Here is a 17491-nt window from a genome sequence, read left to right on the forward strand (position 1 = left end):
ACAGGACTATATGCTGAACTCTTTTCACAGCAGCCTCTCAAAGTAGGTTGTGGTTGTTATGGGCAAGCACATGTACACTATATGTGACTGCTGTGGGGGTAGTCTGGCCATTTTGAAACAAAAGAAAGCTAGGAATAGGGAGAAAACTCTATTTGTGTGCAGTGCAGTCTGTTTGTTATAATCCTGCACTGCTTTAGCTAAAAGAAGATTCAGGTGAAGCTATTCTGAATGTGAAACTGATGGTGATACAGATGGGGTCTATGTCCATAGAGAAACCGTAAGAAGACCACATAAATCATTTTCTAAACTTCTTAAAGGGGAAGGCAAGTAATTTAACATGAAGGAGTGGTAATTAGATAAATATGTAGACTCAATAATATAGAGTGAAAATTAGGGAAACAGTAATTGGGGGGGAGGGTAAAGCTTAAATAACTTAAAGACAGAACTGAAGTGCCTTGAAATTTTAGAATTGAAGTTGACACTTCTGAGCCTTAAATTTATTTTAATTTTTTTGTACTGATCAGTACAGTTGTAATTGAATGTAAATCGCTTTGAAGTAATTCCTTAAGGCCTTAGCATTACCCACAAACAAGTTTGTTGTATTTTAAATACATGGCTAGGAGAATGCGTGGGCTCGGAGATCCAGAGGTTGTTTTATCGTTCCTGTAGCTTCGAAGAATATGATCACTTGCTGTAGTCTTGTGCTGAATCAGCATCCTTAAGAGGAAAGAACAGTGTGGTGAATCTTTTGAAGTATTTTGAAGTAAAAAATGCTGCTTTGAATTTTTAATTCTCAAAAGTTCATGTTTGCTATGGTCACTGTGTTCCCTTTTGAGAGCTGCAAATTAAGTAGGATAAAATCCAAGTATGTGTTTACAAACTTGAGTGGGGAGGCCTCTGTGTTATATTGCCTATATGTGTGAGGCTTGAAATTGATTAAATGCAGTGGTCTTCCCTGACTCCTTTTGAAAATGTTACCCCTTCAAGGTGGAGTAACTGGTAAACAAAATGCCTGTGGGTGCTCTCACCTGGATAAGAATAGTAGTAATAGGTTTATGCTTGCCTCAAGGTGATAATATGATTGAAAATAGTCAAAGGATTCAGAGTTGTTTAAAGCACACAGACAAGGAAGCTAAAAACCAGGTATACCTGGATTCTGCTGTCACATGGGCAAAACCTACGAGGTTCAGATCTTAAGTTTGCCTTTGGCAGTAAACAACTTAAGTGCTTAGGGAAGTGTATAATAGCATAACAGGTAAGACATCTTAATGGATGGTTGCTTAGCATACTAACATTCCTGTTGCACAAAAAGGAAAAGTAATTTTGTATTTTTCCCAAAGAACTGTGGTTGGGCATATAGTGAAGATACTGATTTCCTTCCATAGCCACTATTTGCCTTATCCTGCAGTCTACCAACACAGTCTTAAGTTCTAGCTCTTTCTTCCAAGACTGCATTGCATAACTCTTACAGGCTTCTGTCCTTGAGCTGATTGTGAAACCCAGTTTCAGAATTCTGTACTTACTGTCACAGCTGAATTGTGTAACAAGACTTCTTTTGAGTTCCTGATAGTATTTCCTATTAGTCAAGATGTCTAGAGCTCTCATCTTATGACAAAATATTCCGACAAAGTTTATCTACATAAAAGTTTTTAAAATCAAAACAAAGGAGTTCAAACTTAATTCTGAACCACAGATCAATCTAATGAAAACGTGTGATTCTCCCTCCATCACTACCACTGTCTCTGTTCAGTACTCTTAGACATCCTCCAAAGAAACCATACCTGGCTGTTTATGAAATGAGGATAGAATTAGTGGTGAGCACCTTTGTGAAGTGCCATAGCTATAAATGAGGACTAGAATAAATATGGAGAGTAATCTGAAATGCTCCAGGAACTTAAATCTTATTTGGACCTATGTATCTCTTTCCACCTCTTGTTTTCCCTTTCCTCCATCTAAAAGTTCCTGTTCTCTAGCCTCTGCTAATTTTGCTTTAGTAGAGATCATTAAAGATGTAAGGATCACATTTCACCTGCAGGTGATGAGTGAAGGGCCTTAATTATTCTATTATTTTCCTGAAGTACTTGTCCTGATGAATGTTTACAGCCATTTTCACTTGTGCTTGGTCTTGAAGTATTCTTTTCATTGCAACAATTTATTTGGAGAAAGTGTGTTGAATTTTATTTTTCCTCAAATTTTAGCTTGGGTTTTTATTATTTGTATTTTCCCATTTTGGGGTTGAGTGGTAAGGAAATTTTACACGAATGCTTTTTGTTCTTGAAAATTGTGTCTAATAAATCTTGCATTTGTGTCTTGCTTAGTTCTGCCTAATTAAAAATTGAAATGCCAAACAAATAATTTATATGCAGAAGTAGTGAGGCATGGTTGGGATACTTTGAAGTAGAATTAAAATATACAGCACATACTTGGAAATCTAATTTTTGGGTGCAAGGAAGGAAATTTGCCATGTCTTAAGAGGATATGTTCTGATCTTCTGTAAACTACCTGGTTTGTATAAAAGAACATGTTTTGAAACAAACATAACAATTTATTTTTTAGTTGCCAGTGTGTTTATGAGCTAAGTTTAAAATCAGATTTTCAGTCTTGTCTTTTGAGTTTAAATCCAGGTATTTAAATACTACATCTGTAAATATTGTCAGTAAAAATGACCAGCTTTTTGGTATAATGTAGTGTAATTCTCAATCACATGATACTGTCAGTTTTCATTTAAAATCAACTTTTTCAAAACTTATTTCTAAATGAACTTAATCAGATTAACTTCATTTAGTCACATCTGTTCATGATTGTTTTCCCCTTTTACTAGCCATACAAATCATGAAATTAAGCTAATTATATACCATTATCAGCTGCAAAGAACTAGTTTCACAGTTTTATACCTTTTAATTCCCTGCAGGAGATTAAGGCTTGTTTTTTGTTAATATGTAAAGTGCAGTAACTTAAATGGATTTCCCTGCAGTTATTGCCAGAGGATTAAATGGTTTATTATTGTTTTTCACTATCATAAATTGGTTTTAAAACATTACATTTTATGTGATTTCATTGATGGCAATGCTTGTCATGCTATTGAGAAACATTTTGCAAATAAAAACGCCTATATAAGAGTCATTGTTATACAGCTATAAAACAAAATAAATAATTGTCCTGTCAGAGTGTTTATTGATGGTAACATCTGATTTTTATCTTCTCTGCTCCTCCTTCTTTTTTGGGGGGCTTGGGGGGATACTGCCTTCACACAGGTGATGATGAGCAGAGTGATTGGTTTCATGAAAATGAGTCTGGTGGAGCATGTGGAATTACGGGGGTCATTCCATGGTGGGAACAAGAAGACTCTACAGAACTGGAGAGAGAATTGCCTGATCCAGTCTTTGAAAGTATCTTAACTGGTACTTTCCCTCTTATGTCTCGGTCAGGGAGGAGAGGTAAGTAGCAATCAAGCAAATGCAAACTGTAGATTCACTTGGGTACAGTAGAAAGGTATCTGTATATTATATAAAATATGTAAAATGTTGACAAGATCTTGGAGTTACCAGTTTGTTTCCTTGAACTATTTCATTTTTAAGATAATCATTAGAGAGAAATAATTTTTAAAAAAGTCAATGATCAGAAAAGTCAGAAAGTGTAAAACTTGGCTCTTTTTATAGCTTACTCTTTTATTTGTTGTCTTGATGTTTGCATTGAAAATTATTAAGCATTATTTAAAGAGAATCTTTATATTCCATTTTGTTCCTGGCTTCTCTGATAATGTTTAGAATTCTAGAGAAGTTCATTAATTCAAAGGCTTGAAAGACTAGTGTGACCATCTGCTTTGTTTTGCTTTATGGTCAGGCCATATTGTTTGTAGAGAAGAGGGAAGGGTTCCTTTGGAGCAAGGATTGAGATTATAATGTAGAAAATACTTTTTTTTTTAAAAAAATAGTTTAGACAACTGTGAATCCAGTGTTTCCAATGGTAAGTTGTAGCAGTGTTAGATTGCATTTACAGTTAGGAACCCAACTCTTGTCTAAAGATTGAAGTTGTCAGACCTCATCTTGCTGCCAAAGAATTTTGTTGTACTTTCCCTCTGCCACAAGAATCTACTTTCGCATTCAAATACAGATCTTTTATGTGAGTAGTGGTCAAATCACTTTTAAACTACTCTGCACACTGAATATATTGAATTCTTTTGTGAGCCTTATTTTCCAGACGCTTAGAAGTATTTGAGGACTGTTTCTGCATATTCACCAGATTTAACATTTTCTAGTACTAATGAAGTTGTAAGTGATGCAAAAATCATTTTCCTACTGTAGTTCAGTATGTTCTGCTTAGGCAGCCAACTGTGCGTAGAACCAGGATGGCAGTAAGAGTATCTCCAGAAATGTTCATTTTCATGACAGCTTAGCCTTTCTCTCACTTTTCCCATTCTCTGCTCTTTGTTTCCACCAGTACAATATATGACAATATTAAGATGTTTCTGTTTAACTGAAGTCAGATTAATAGATTTGGTATGTTATTGGTTATATGGTATAAGAAATACTCTTAAATCCATTCGTACTTCTTTTTTGCAGGTTTCCAGAGTAGATTTAGCCATCTTCATGGAATGCCAGCAAGAAACATAAAAAAGGCTTCAGGAAACCAGAACGCATTGGTAGGTGCTTTTATTACTGTAAGCTAATATGCGCTGTTCTTGCAGATTTTTTTAAAGTAGTATATTCCTCTCATGCTTGTTTCCTAATGTTGTAGGTAGGTAATAGAATGGTAAGACTATAGTGCCACTGCTGCCTGATATTGTGTTTGCTCTTTTTGAATAGTTAGACTCTTCCCACTGCAATTCTATTGTAATGGAATATTTGTGTGTACTTGAATGGCAGAAACAATCTGATGCTGTTTCTCAGTACTTAGTTTGAACTGAGTGAAGGGAAAAGTTTGGGGTGGGGCGTTATTTAACATTTTCAGTATATATATTATGTCTATATGAAAACATATTTCTTTCCTTTTACAATGAAAATCAAGCCAAAGTTATTTTTTCTGATACTGAAAGCATTCTGTGATGGATTGTGGTACAATTCTGATTGATTTGTTTTTTCTTTTTTTTTTTTACTTCCAAAGGTCTGCTTGAAAAAATTTGTCCTTATTCTCTTTTTTTTTTGGTTGACTTCTGTGTGGTCAGGGGAAAGGGTATATACAAAAAATTTAATGCAAATTAGTGATGAGCCTGTCATAGACATCATGTGTTCCTTTGTTCTAAGGCTGTGACTACAAATGAGAGATGTTTAGGGGTTTTTTAGTGCTTTCAGCTCTAGGAGCAATATTTATAAGTGAAGGAAAAAATCCAACTGTCCTTGCATTTTTGTACAATGTAATAACTGTATTTTCCCATAGCTTTTTTCTAAAATAAGATTCTAAAGAGTTTTTAAGAACTTGCTCTTTGGAGGAGGGCATGAGGAGAAGAGACACTTGACGTTTTAAACTAAAATGTTAAAATGTATTCATTGTAGTGCAGTCTACTCCTTTCTTACCAGAATAGTGTTTGGAAGAGAAGGAGAATGTGGGAGACTCTTTATCAGTGTGTAATAAACATATCCCAGCATGATAAATACTGCAACGTCTATGTTCTTTATTATTTGAGAATTTAAAATGTTTTCAAATTTTAATTTGCCTAGAAGTAAGGCACTTTTGAGAAATGTAAGAGCTATTATATATGGAGAGAATAGAAAGTAACTGTTAGAAATGTAACTCGTTTTGAAGAGGGAACATTTTTATAATTGAAGTACCTGTCCAATAATTGCCATTTGGAGCTGAATAAGATGCTTTAAAACCTTGGCCTGTGATCTCTGCTGTTAGTGGTTGTGAATTAGATGAATGCTGTCTAGTTCTTGGTTTCCTATCTACCTATTTTTATTTTTGGTTCAGTGCTTGCCTGAGCATATCTGGGATTTGTAGCCCATTTTCTAGGCTTATTGCAATTTCACTCTGGTATTTTATAGGAGCTATTATAACTGATAGGTTAGCTTCATGGTATTGATGATACATGGCTTAACTACCCTAAAAACTGCCTTTTCCTCTAAATTGTAAAAAGGTGATTAAATTTCAATTGATGAAGATATACTGTAAATGCTTATATATAATAAAAAATCCTAATGTTTATTTTCTGCTATGCTTTCTGGATTGTCCTTAGGAGCCCATTTTGTCTTCCAGTCATGATATCTCATATATAAAGATGGTATCGTAGTTCCCTTTATAACAAAAATGCAAGCTGATCTACTAAAGACTGATAATTCAGTTACCTCTAGTTATTAAATATATCATTTACATAGTGTTGTGAAACAATGTTGATGTGAATGTACCTTCTAAGCCACTATGTTTAGGCAGGAGTGCATATATAGAATGGATGTGCAGTTGGCTCTTCAGATGCAGTTTTCTGACCTTCTTAACGACTATTTATGTTTGCGGGCACATCTGCTGCATCCGTCTTTGCAAACGTAGCTATATAAGCTAGAGCTCAGGTGCTTCCTTTTGTCAGTGATTGCTTCTTAAAGAAAATCTTTTTTAGATACTTCAATCCAATGACAAAAAAAAGTCATTTAATACCTGTGACATCTGATAACACAGAACAAGAAGTAATTACTGCTATTAGATGGTAACAGTGTAGAAGAGCAAGAATACTTTTAGAAAGATTAATATCCTGAGGAAAGAACACTGCAGACTCAAGTCATTGAACAGAGTTGTGGTGTGACTTAATTCTTTTTTAACAGTGAGGAGTCTGATGTCTGTATCACTGCTGTTACACAGACTTTAAAGGGAGACAAAATAAAAAATGGAGTTTCCTACTGAGATACAAACTACACATCCTTAGACTGAATACATGATATAATGTGTGTCTTTTAGGTAGTGTGTCTAGGGAATGTGAACATATAGTTAGCTCCTTGCATACAGTTGTTGTGGTTTAACACCAGCCAGTAACTAAGCACCACACAGCTGCTTGCTCACTTCCCTCCCACCAAGTGGGATGGGGGAGAGAATCAGGGAAAAAAAGTAAAACTCATGAGTTGAGACAAGAACAGTTAATAGGACAGAAAGGAAGAATAATGATAATAATAACAATATTGAATGTCAATAATAATAAAAGGATTGGAATATACAAAACAAGTGAGGCACTATGCAATTGCTCACCACCTGCTGACCAATGCCCAGTTAGTTCCCAAGTAGTGATCGCTCCCAGGCCAACCCCCCCCCCCCCCCAGTTTATATACTGGGCATGACATCACATGGTATGGAATACCCCTTTGTCCAGTTTGGGTCAGCTGTCCTGGCTGTGTCCCCTCCCAGCTTCTTGTGCCCCTCCAGCCTTCTTGCTGGCTGGGCATGAGAAGCTGAAAAATCCTTGACTTAGTCTGAATGCTACTTAGCAACAACTGAAAACATGGGTGTGTTATCAGCATTCTTCTACTGAACCCAAAACATAACACTATACCATCTACTAGAAAGAAAATTAACTCTATCCCAGCTGAAACCAGGACAACAGTCAATGTGTGTTTAAACTTTTTTGAAAGTGTAGCTGGAGGTTCACAATTATAGCAGCTAGCAAAGCCTTGAAGAGATTACTGGTTTAGGGAAGGCAGAATGAATAGCTGTGATAATACCTTGATATATTGTTATCCTCTGACAAAAAGTGTTTAATGCCCAACTGTGTGGGTGTCTTCTTGTAAAAGAAACATCAGGCTAAGAGTGTGATTATTACTTGCTATATACTGAGGAGACTACTCCCTTACGTCACTTTCACACCAGTTTCTGGAAGTAGTGGGAGCTGAGAATCAGAGGAAGAATGATGCTCTTTATAGACAAGTTAGTGAACTTTAATTTGAAGTAGCCACAGCTGGCACTCAGATTCTGTCCAGATGCTCATCCTGCATTTCATTGAGTTGCTTAATTTGAACAAACTCATGGGTCTTTCTGTGATCAAATGTACTGCCTTTGAGCCAAAACACTTTTTTTAATGATCATACAACACTGGACAAGCAAGAGAGAAGTAAAAACCCAGCATGCAAATGCTATGAAAATCCTAACCTAATCCAATGTAGAGGTTGAATGAGTTGTCATACAGCGGACGACCACTGAAAAAGCTGAGCATGAAAATGAAAAAAAAAAAAAAAAATTCATCCCAACTGGCTTATATCCTTTGCATTGTCCAATTTACTTGATAAGCATGTTTTTTATGGAATCCATAATTAAATGGTTTGTCAGGCATATATTTTGGTATACAATTATAATTCAAGCTTATCATGTCTTCATTGCTTTGTTTTGTGGCAGAGTCATTTGTAACAGAACTTTATTTGAAAAGAAATAGAAAAATGTGGCTTTTCTAATACACTATGCTTTTGATCCTGCCTGTGTCAAGTTACTCATAGCAACTTTGTAATTATAATCAGAAACATGATACATGCACTTTTATACCATACCGGTATTTAATGTACTCTTTTAATAAGATTTATTGTATGAAATTTTATTGTGGTTGGTTGATTCTGCAGTTATATATGACCTGATCAACTATTCCCAACCCCCACATTCTTTTCTGTTAGGCAAAAGTTCCACGATTTAGAAGTAGTGTTCTATGAATGAAACACTGATTTCTTGGAAGGAATGCTTTTTCTGTCCAGTCTTTTTTCTATATGTGTTTATAGACTTGCATGTTATTTATCTAGTACTGTAGCTCTGTCCTTTCCAACAAATTACATGTGAAACTTTGGTATTTAGCAGAATAATATCAGAAATCTAACTTTTTAGATGCATTGGAAATGTGAAAGTTGACTTCTATGATGTAGAATACTAGATGAACTATTTACCTTCAATGACTAAGGCCACCATGCTTTTCTCAGATGGGTTCCTGGGGAGATCACAAAAGCCCTAATTAAAGAAAATAAGAGTTAATAATTATAGTTAGTGAAAATAGAACATGACTACTTTTTCATTTCTTTCAAAATGTTTTTCCCAGCTTAGTACTCAATGACTGAAAAGTTTCACTTTTGTTCACAGCTCCTGCGTACAAATAAGTGAAGGTTTTAAAAATCAGTGCTGCTGTCTTAGCTATTCCTTGTGTGGTTCTAGATACAGTTCCTTCCCTGAGACAGGGAGAGACATTTTAGGGTTTTGTTTGAGGACTCTTATGCGTTGTCTCTTCCTGCCTGTATTCCCTGTCTGGGCTGAAAGCTGGGAAGTGATTTTACTGGGCTAAAGTGCAAAAAAACATGACCAATAAAAGGGATTCTTTCTTTTGACTCTGCCAATTTTTCCATCCATCACCTTTATGTCATGGGTTTTGATTTCACAATATTAAAGACAGCCTGTTTTAAGTCTTGCACTCCTAAGATTGATTTTTTTCTTTTTGCACAGTTGTATTATTGAGCTTCACTATACATAGTTGTAATTATTCAAAAAGTACATTAAGAATGAAAGCTACATTTCCGAGACCTGTTATCTGAAGATGTCTGGCTATTTCTGTCAAATCCTGTGATTCTTTTTCAAAAGTTTGAAGATAAAAGAGTTTTTCCTCAAAAAAAACTTTTCAGATAACTACTACTCTATTGATGTGAAGAGAAAAGATGTATTGAGCACTCATGCTTTTTTTTAACTGCTTTCAAAATGTAAAATCAAATCAAACATTTCTGCTTCTAAGTTCTTTCTAACTGAAGAAACAGCCAAGTGTTTTCAGGAGTGTTTTTCTTACCAAACTATTTTGGCAATTGAGTGAAATGGTATTAGATAAGACACCTTGTTGCAGATCTAAGGAAGGTTTCCTTAAAGAGTAAGTTGGGTACTGTTTTTACACAGTATTGGTCAGAAGCTTCTTTATGGATGCTCTGCAACTTTTGGAAAAACACTGCTTCTCAAGTTAAAGTTGATTTGGTGTTGTGGAGAACTCTTTTACACTGGATGTATGCCATACAGTCAGATAAAACACAGCTCAGTTTCAGTGAGGTGCATGAAATAACCTGTGGTGTTTTAATTTATTTTCTTCAGTTAATGACTTTTGTTATTTGGAGGAATAGTCTCTGTCAAACTCTGTGGAAATGTGAGTGGTATTAGATGATGTCTGATAGCAAAACTAAACTCTTGTTGCATTCCAGACTTTCACTCATTCAAGATCAGGAATATTAGGCCTCTGTGTCTGAAGATGGCATCTTGAAACCTTATGCTGCTAAAGCTGCAAATGAATTTTCTTTTAAGTGGGTAGGAGAGTAGGGGGGGTTGGTTTTTTGTAATGGGGGTTTTATTAAGATTTCCTGTCATCAAAAATATTTTCAGCTACTTAAAGCATATCTTGCTGTGCTTTCCTTTTATTTCTTAAAAATTTTTCCTTGTATGTAATTGTCTTAAATTTATATCCACTTGTAATGTGTAGTGAATGTCATGTTCTTTTAATCCTCACTTTAGTTAACTCAGTACCTTAGTTTTACAACATAGAGGGGAAGACTTCCTTGAGGAGTGGGTGGTTTCCTGCACTTTTGCTTCCTGCAGATATGGTTTTTCAGACAGAAAAACTCAGGTTTGTTAGCAAAGGAGGTGCTGCTGTGATGGCAGTTTAGGGCCCACCTTTGATTCTTCCAGTGTCAGTGACTATTGGCAAAAACGCTACAGTTTTCCCAAGGAATCAGTCAAATGGCACTCTTCTAGACTTCAGAAATTAGTCATGTTGAAATAGCTTTATTTTATGAGAAAACAAAAGAAAAAAAAGGCTTCTGCCAGATTTCAAAACCTTGTTACAAACAATGTAGGTTTCAAAAATGGGATGTAAATATTGGGAATTATGTTGAGTTATCTGTGATGTTCTTAACTTCATGTATCTAATATTTTGGGGGGGAACTGCTTACTGTTCTTACACCTGCTATGTATTTTGCATAGTAAGAGGTTCTTTTTTTCCCACAAATTAATTTTCAAGTGCGTTTTTGCTAAAGCTTTCACTTATACTGATGCAAGCTTAACATAATTTGTTTCACCTGCCATGGTAAGCACCTGATGGAAGAGTAAAAGCTTCTCAGTGACTTTAGTAATAGCTTAGCATACTTACTCATCAAAAGAATCATAATTATACCTGTACCATGTTTCATAGTAGGTCAGTATTTCTCAAAGTGGTACCCATAACTGGTAGTGCCAATGGTGGTACCCATACTTAAGGCACAGCTAAATATTGTGATTGTTCAAGGCAGAGCACTAGAATTAGTAGATTGGTTTTGTCAGTATGGTTGTCATTGTTACAAAGTATTTTGAATTCTACCTATCCTTTATGAGTTCTGAATGGTTTAATAAAGTCTGCCTTACAGCCTATGTTTGTTTTAACTGACAGTAATTTTTGTCACTTGTAATTGTCTAATGAAAATCCCTGATCATCTTGGTGTCATCAAACCAGTAAACAGGGATAAATAATACCACAGCAATTCTGTCTCATTTGAAGCTGCAGTTCGTTAGCCAAAAAGGAGTTACAGTTAACTCAAATACCACTTGTTTAGATTTCAACAAATGTAAGGTTGGTCTGTTTTGTTATTCGTTCTGTTACCGAAGTGTAAAACCCCTCTGCCATAATTAAAATAGGTAGAGAAATCCTCAGCTGGTTTGTAATAGTTGTAAAGGCACTAACTGGTAAAGGTGAGCATGTGTGTGTTTTATTCTTTTCTTCTGTATCACTTACATTGTGAATTAGTCTTGAATTGTGTCCTAGTTTCATTCTTACAAAATGTATGCCTATCGAGAAGAAAGTTTAAATGCATCAGGCAATTAATAGCTTGTAGAGGTAACAATTGTACTTTATCAACAAAATGAAGATACCTCATAGGTATGACTACTGAAACAGATACTCTGTTTGTGCAACAGATCACAATGTTTTTTCTTGGTACGTTTCACCTGCTATGATGATCAAAGCATACCTTTAAAGTATCAAAGATTAACTTCTGTCTAGCTACAGTGAATGTGGTGACTTAGTCTGTTTTCCTGGACTCTCACTTCTAGTGTCAAAAACACGATCCCACTTCAGTGAAATAGTTGCCCTCCAGCATTAGTCTCAGAAATGCCAAATGTGCTGCTTATTGTTTAAATGCTTCTTGTGGTTTATTCATGGTGACAAGTGCTACGAACTGTTAGTCTGAGCAGTATTCCTTGTAATTCACCTTAACCCAACTGCTCAAATGATAGTCATCTACAATTTCACTTGTTTACTTTTAAACTAGGGCAAATAGCATAATAATATCCCTTTTATTCTTCAGTTAGTGTGTGTCTTGAAAAAATATTTAATACAGTTTTACAGCACTCCTTACAGATAATAATGATTTTAAAAACCTCTGACTTCAAAATATGAGGCAGCATAATTATTCCTCTTGTTTTCTGCTACTTATCACAAAGAAATCTCCCTTTCTGCTGTCTGGCTGCATGAAATGTTTCTTCTGCAGATGTTTGGAATTTGCCTGTTTTGACTTCCTAAGTCCATATTGGTTCTTTGATTGGTTCACTCAGTTGTGTCTCTTCTAGAAACTTCTTAATGCCTCAATAGCAGTGTACTGAAGAATTAATGGTAAAACAACAGTATCTTGTATCCAGTCAAGTTAGGAGTTGTATTGAGCTTGATGGGGGGTTTGATCATTTAATGCTGATAATAGACAGAAAATCATGTAATAGGCAAGGAACACATGCACAGATACCATGGCTTAGCTGATGAGCAACATCTCATTTATGTTGCAGTAATAACATAATGTCAGGTAAATCATGACAGTGATTTCAGCTAAAACATTGTTGTGATTTAACCCCAGCTGGCAACTAAGCCCCACGCAGCTGCTCGCTCACTGACTCCCCCTCAATGGGATGGGGGAGAGAATCAGAAGGGTAGAAGTGAGAAAACTCGTGGGCTGAGATAAAGACAGTTTAGTAGGTAAAACAAAAGCCGTGCACACAAGCAAAACAAAACAAGGAATTCATTCACCACTTCCCATGGGCAGGCAGGTGTTCAGCCATCTCCAGGAAAGCAGGGCTCCATCATGCGTAGCGGTGACTTGGGAAGACAAACACCATCAATCCAAACGTCCCTCCCTTCCTCCTTCTTCCCCCAGCTTTATCTGCTGAGCATGACATTGTATGGTCTGGGATATCCCTCGGGTCAGTTGGGGTCGGCTGTCCCGGCTGTGTCCCCTCCCAACTCCTTGTGCCCCCCCAGCCTCCTCGCTGGTGGGGTGGGGTGAGAAGCAGAAAAGCCCTTGGCTCTGGGTAAGCACTGCTCAGCAATAATGAAAACATCCCTGCCTTATCAGCACTGTTTCCAGCACAAATCCAAAACATAGCCCCATACCAGCTCCTGTGAAGAAAATTAACTCTATCTCAGCCAAAACCAGTACACACATTGTTTAGCATTTTTTAACTGAAAGCGAGTACAAGATCAGGTACAACTAAACTGTTGAAAGTTTCTTGCTAATTCAAACCATAATAACTCATTCACCTGAGTAGGGTTTCCACTGCATAGGAAACTGTCTTTTTGAATAGAATAGGTGGTATGGGCGAATGAGGACTACCGATAGACAGAACAACTCAAAAATAGTCCATCTGTGTTTTCAGTTGCATTTCATACGGTGGCCATCTATAGGGATAACAATGGCACTTTAGATATCTAATAGAAGTACTCTGCTTATCCCTAGACATCTATATTAAGCCTATTAATAGTGAGCTTCTACATTTGTTCTGAGATACACAATTTATACTCAGATGCACTCGTTTTGTTTGCTAGCTCTGTTCTAGCTTTATTTTATGTAATACATACTAAAAAAAAATTGTCTGAAAAATGGTCAATATCGTTTAGCAGCTTATCTTTCAAATCATTACCATAAGGCAAAGACAGGGGATTAAAATGTTTGAATTTAGTTTGATTTATAACAAAAGCAAAAATAACAAACTGTAACTTAAAATGTTGGTGAATTTTTTTCTATATACAGACTGAGTTCATATGGCTTGTACCCAGAGTAAGAGGCAGGTGTAAAAATAGTGAATTAAACTGGATCTTTAGTATCCTCTTCAGCGATTTGTCATGGAGATGCATATATCAACTTAAAAATACAGCACAGAAAATAAAGTAACAAACACACATGATGCATTGTGTTGAAATTGAATTACCCATGAAAATTATTGTGCTGCTTTTGTAATGTGAGATGTAATATGGGAACGAAGGGGTACTCCTCTGCCATTCTGTTTGATTACTGTGACTTTAGTTAGTGAGACGTAAAGACAATGTTCTATAATCTGTTAAAAATAACCATAAAAAAGTGGAGTGAACCACAGCTGTAGCCTAACTTACCTGTGACTTAGCTGGGAAATGACATGTTTGCTACCATTTTGTTTCTTGAAATAAGAAAATAAAATATGCATATTGAGAGCGTAGTTTTGAGGAGGGAAGAAAGTCGTTGAAACTTCTCAAGGACTGCCTTTTCTGGTAGTCATCACGTGGTATTTACAGCAAGTAAACATGTAACTGCATGCAGAAGAGACCCTTTTCTTTACAGAACTGTAGGCTTTTTTTAATGTGTTTTTGAGAGATCTTCAGATTGAATGAGTTGCAGAAGTGAATACTTTCTTAAACATGTTTATCCAATATCAGAGACTGCAATGCTAACTTTAAAAAAGTAGTAATAAGCAATCCTAGCATGGGAAGGTCATTTCCTGAAGGTAATCAGTAGATCAGTAATGCTGTGAGTTGCGAGGTGAGTCACAGGAAAATTCAAAGCTCCTCTGTTTAGTGTTGTGGAAAACCCTGCATATAATGTTGGTATGATCTTTTCAAAAGCATAGTGATCTTTCTGGTTTGTGTATACTTAAACCATTTGTCCAATTACAGAATTACATATTTTATATCAGAATGAAGAGAACAACAAGAAAAGGTTTGTAACAACAGCACTTCCAGCTGGAGTGGTTCAAGAGACTGTTGGTCCTTGCTGTTTAATTACTGTCCCTTCAGTTAGGACACAGCACCTGCTTTTTTAGCTGCTTTTCCAAGTGAAGCGTAAACCATGATAACTGATCAAGTGAACCCGTTCAGTCCAACAGTTTTGATAACTGTTCAAAATCTGTTCCATTCAGCAAACTCTTACTTGCTTCTGATGATCTGATTTTTGTTGTGGTTTGTTTTTCCTTTTCTCACTAATAACTTTAGGTAGTCCCTTGTTTGACAGGTGATTTTAAAACCTGCATTCACAAGTAGGAGACTAACTTTCTTATTCTGTTGTTTCTCAGCCTTAATTTAGCATTCCTGCAGATTATGGTATTGAAGGTCAAGGAAGAAACTTATCCTCAGTTCAGAGACCTAAAAATTGTTTGTTTAGGCAGTCATTTGCTTACCGCTAACTGATGGGCAAATTCTGTTGCAACTGTCCTGCTACATATATATTTTTTTAAACAGTTGTGAAATTCACATTAAAGAGCATTAGGTAAAATGTGCCCCATTTCCTCTTCTCCCTGACCCCTTCCCATTGGATTGCTAAGTTCTAAAAGATTTATTTTACAGGGACCTAAACAGATAGATATAGTAGGCTTACAGTAGATTGCATTTTTATTCTCTATAGAATACAGTCGAATTGGAGAAAGAAACCTTTTTCCTGTTTTATGTCGTGCTGTTATGCTTAGAAAAAGAAAGCATGCATATGGCGACTGAGATTTTGTTGCCATACTGCTTTTTCTGTTTTGTTTGTGTTTTTTAAAAATCTGGAATCTAATCATTGGTGTAGGTCTAAGGCAATTTAAGACTATTTGCAGTACCTGGAATAACTTTTAAGAACATTGCCTGTTAGAAGTTACCATAAGGCAGCATTCCCATGCAGTAAAATATAGCACTTAAGTGGAAGATAGGAAATGACTGCATAAAAATGAGGTGGGGGTGTTCGGGGGAAGGTGCATAAATAAAAGCTAGTATTTTACTGTAAAGTTGACCATAAATATTTTAAAATATTTTGTTATCCCTTGTACAAGAGAACAGAATACTTAACTATATTTTGTCAGATTATTGAGAATAAACTATGTAATAGTCACATCATATATAATATTTCAAAACTCTGAAGGATTTATTAAAGTTTTCTTTGTATGCAAACTGATATATTTATAAAATGAATTCCCCTATATCAGTGATGTATATGCATATTTTCTTTAGGTTTTAATGTTATTTTTTGTTTCAGGAAAACAACTTCATTTACATAGGATGTTTTACTGAATCTTACATTAAATATACTAGAATGTGGAAAATGTTTTTAAAATATTTGGGGGTTGATGGATTAGTACTCTTCAAAGGGAAACAAAACACTAAATATTTCTAATCCTGCATTATTTACCGCATGGGTGGTTAAATGCTACTTTAAGCCCCATAAAATTAAAAGGGAGAAATCTGCCAACTGTAGCAGGAATTGGATTTAGGAAGAGTGGTACAGAGCCAAAATATTGCTACAGAATTAAATGTCAAAAATCTTCTTTAATAGTAGATATATAGTTCACAGTGCCTGGTTATGATTAATACATTTAATCTAAATCACTGAAAGTTGCTCTCTCCTTTTCCATAAAATACAATAGGACACAAATCAGTTTTACTGTAGGTGGATAACAATTGGAAAATAATGCATCTTCCCGCCCAATAAATTGTCAGTTATACCTTTTAACTAAAATCGATTCATCTTTCCAAAATTTATTACAATTTCTAATAATAAATCTTTTCAAATGTTTATTCATTTGCTTTTTGATACATTTGTGCCACTTTTGCTATGGTCTAATGTTTTTTCTTTTGATTCATTGTAAATTAGAAAATCTATTTTGAGTCAATTTTCTAGTTAAGAAGTTAAAATCTATAACCTAGCCATTTTTTCATAGTCTCCTTTGCACATTTTAATACCCTTGAACTTAGATACAATCCAGTAAATTCTGATCAGAAGGTGATTAAAAGACTTTTCACTGCAACTTCTTGACTGAGGGCCAGATTCATAAAACAAGTACTTATGAGATTGCTAGCTGGTTTTCTCCTGCACATCTCCCTGATCCAAAGAGGAAGATTGAAACAATTACAGCAAATGAACAGATACGTAGGTTTTGGCCAAAGAGTTTTAGTACAGACAATCAGAATTGCCCTTTTGAATTAGAATCCAGCTGTGACCATACAGGGCATGATAGAAGCCTCCTTTTGTTGTCCCTTTATAGCAGCAAGACAATGATAGTACTGGAGATCACTAAAGCGTACTGTATGTTTCCTATTATTTCTTGTGTCTGTAATTATCCAATGCTAACATCTTCAAGTGTGGTCATCTGCTGCTTCACATTCTTAGCAGTAATGCTTTTTTAAGAAGAAAATATTTTAAAAGAAATTTTTCATCACTTTCTCTAATGATTGATCTTCTAATCTGCATTGTGAAATTGCGTTCACTGTTCAGCAGTTTCCTGCTCTGTATATAATAAAATGTGTCAGAGAGGGATAGTCTTAATTTTTTAAAAATCTCCCAAT

The 17491-nt window shown here is 35.5% G+C and overlaps 1 protein-coding gene across 2 annotated transcripts in view; it reads left to right on the forward strand.

Moving 5' to 3' along the window:
* Positions 1 to 17491, forward strand: part of GPATCH2 (G-patch domain containing 2) — a 131001-nt gene that overhangs the window by 19745 nt on the left and 93765 nt on the right. The window contains exons 4-6 of one of the 2 annotated variants that reach the window (XM_069800115.1): positions 3255 to 3437; positions 4563 to 4660; positions 5104 to 6141. In XM_069800115.1, the coding sequence (XP_069656216.1) occupies positions 3255 to 3437; positions 4563 to 4660; positions 5104 to 5250 (428 nt within the window). In that variant the 3' untranslated portion in view covers positions 5251 to 6141. Of the gene's footprint in view, positions 1 to 3254; positions 3438 to 4562; positions 4661 to 5103; positions 6142 to 17491 lie in introns of those variants that run through there. The other variant, XM_069800114.1, reaches the window with a different exon arrangement.

The sequence above is a fragment of the Haliaeetus albicilla genome, chromosome 13, assembly GCF_947461875.1.
Source record: "Haliaeetus albicilla chromosome 13, bHalAlb1.1, whole genome shotgun sequence".
In the NCBI taxonomy this organism is placed as follows: Eukaryota; Metazoa; Chordata; class Aves; order Accipitriformes; family Accipitridae; genus Haliaeetus; species Haliaeetus albicilla.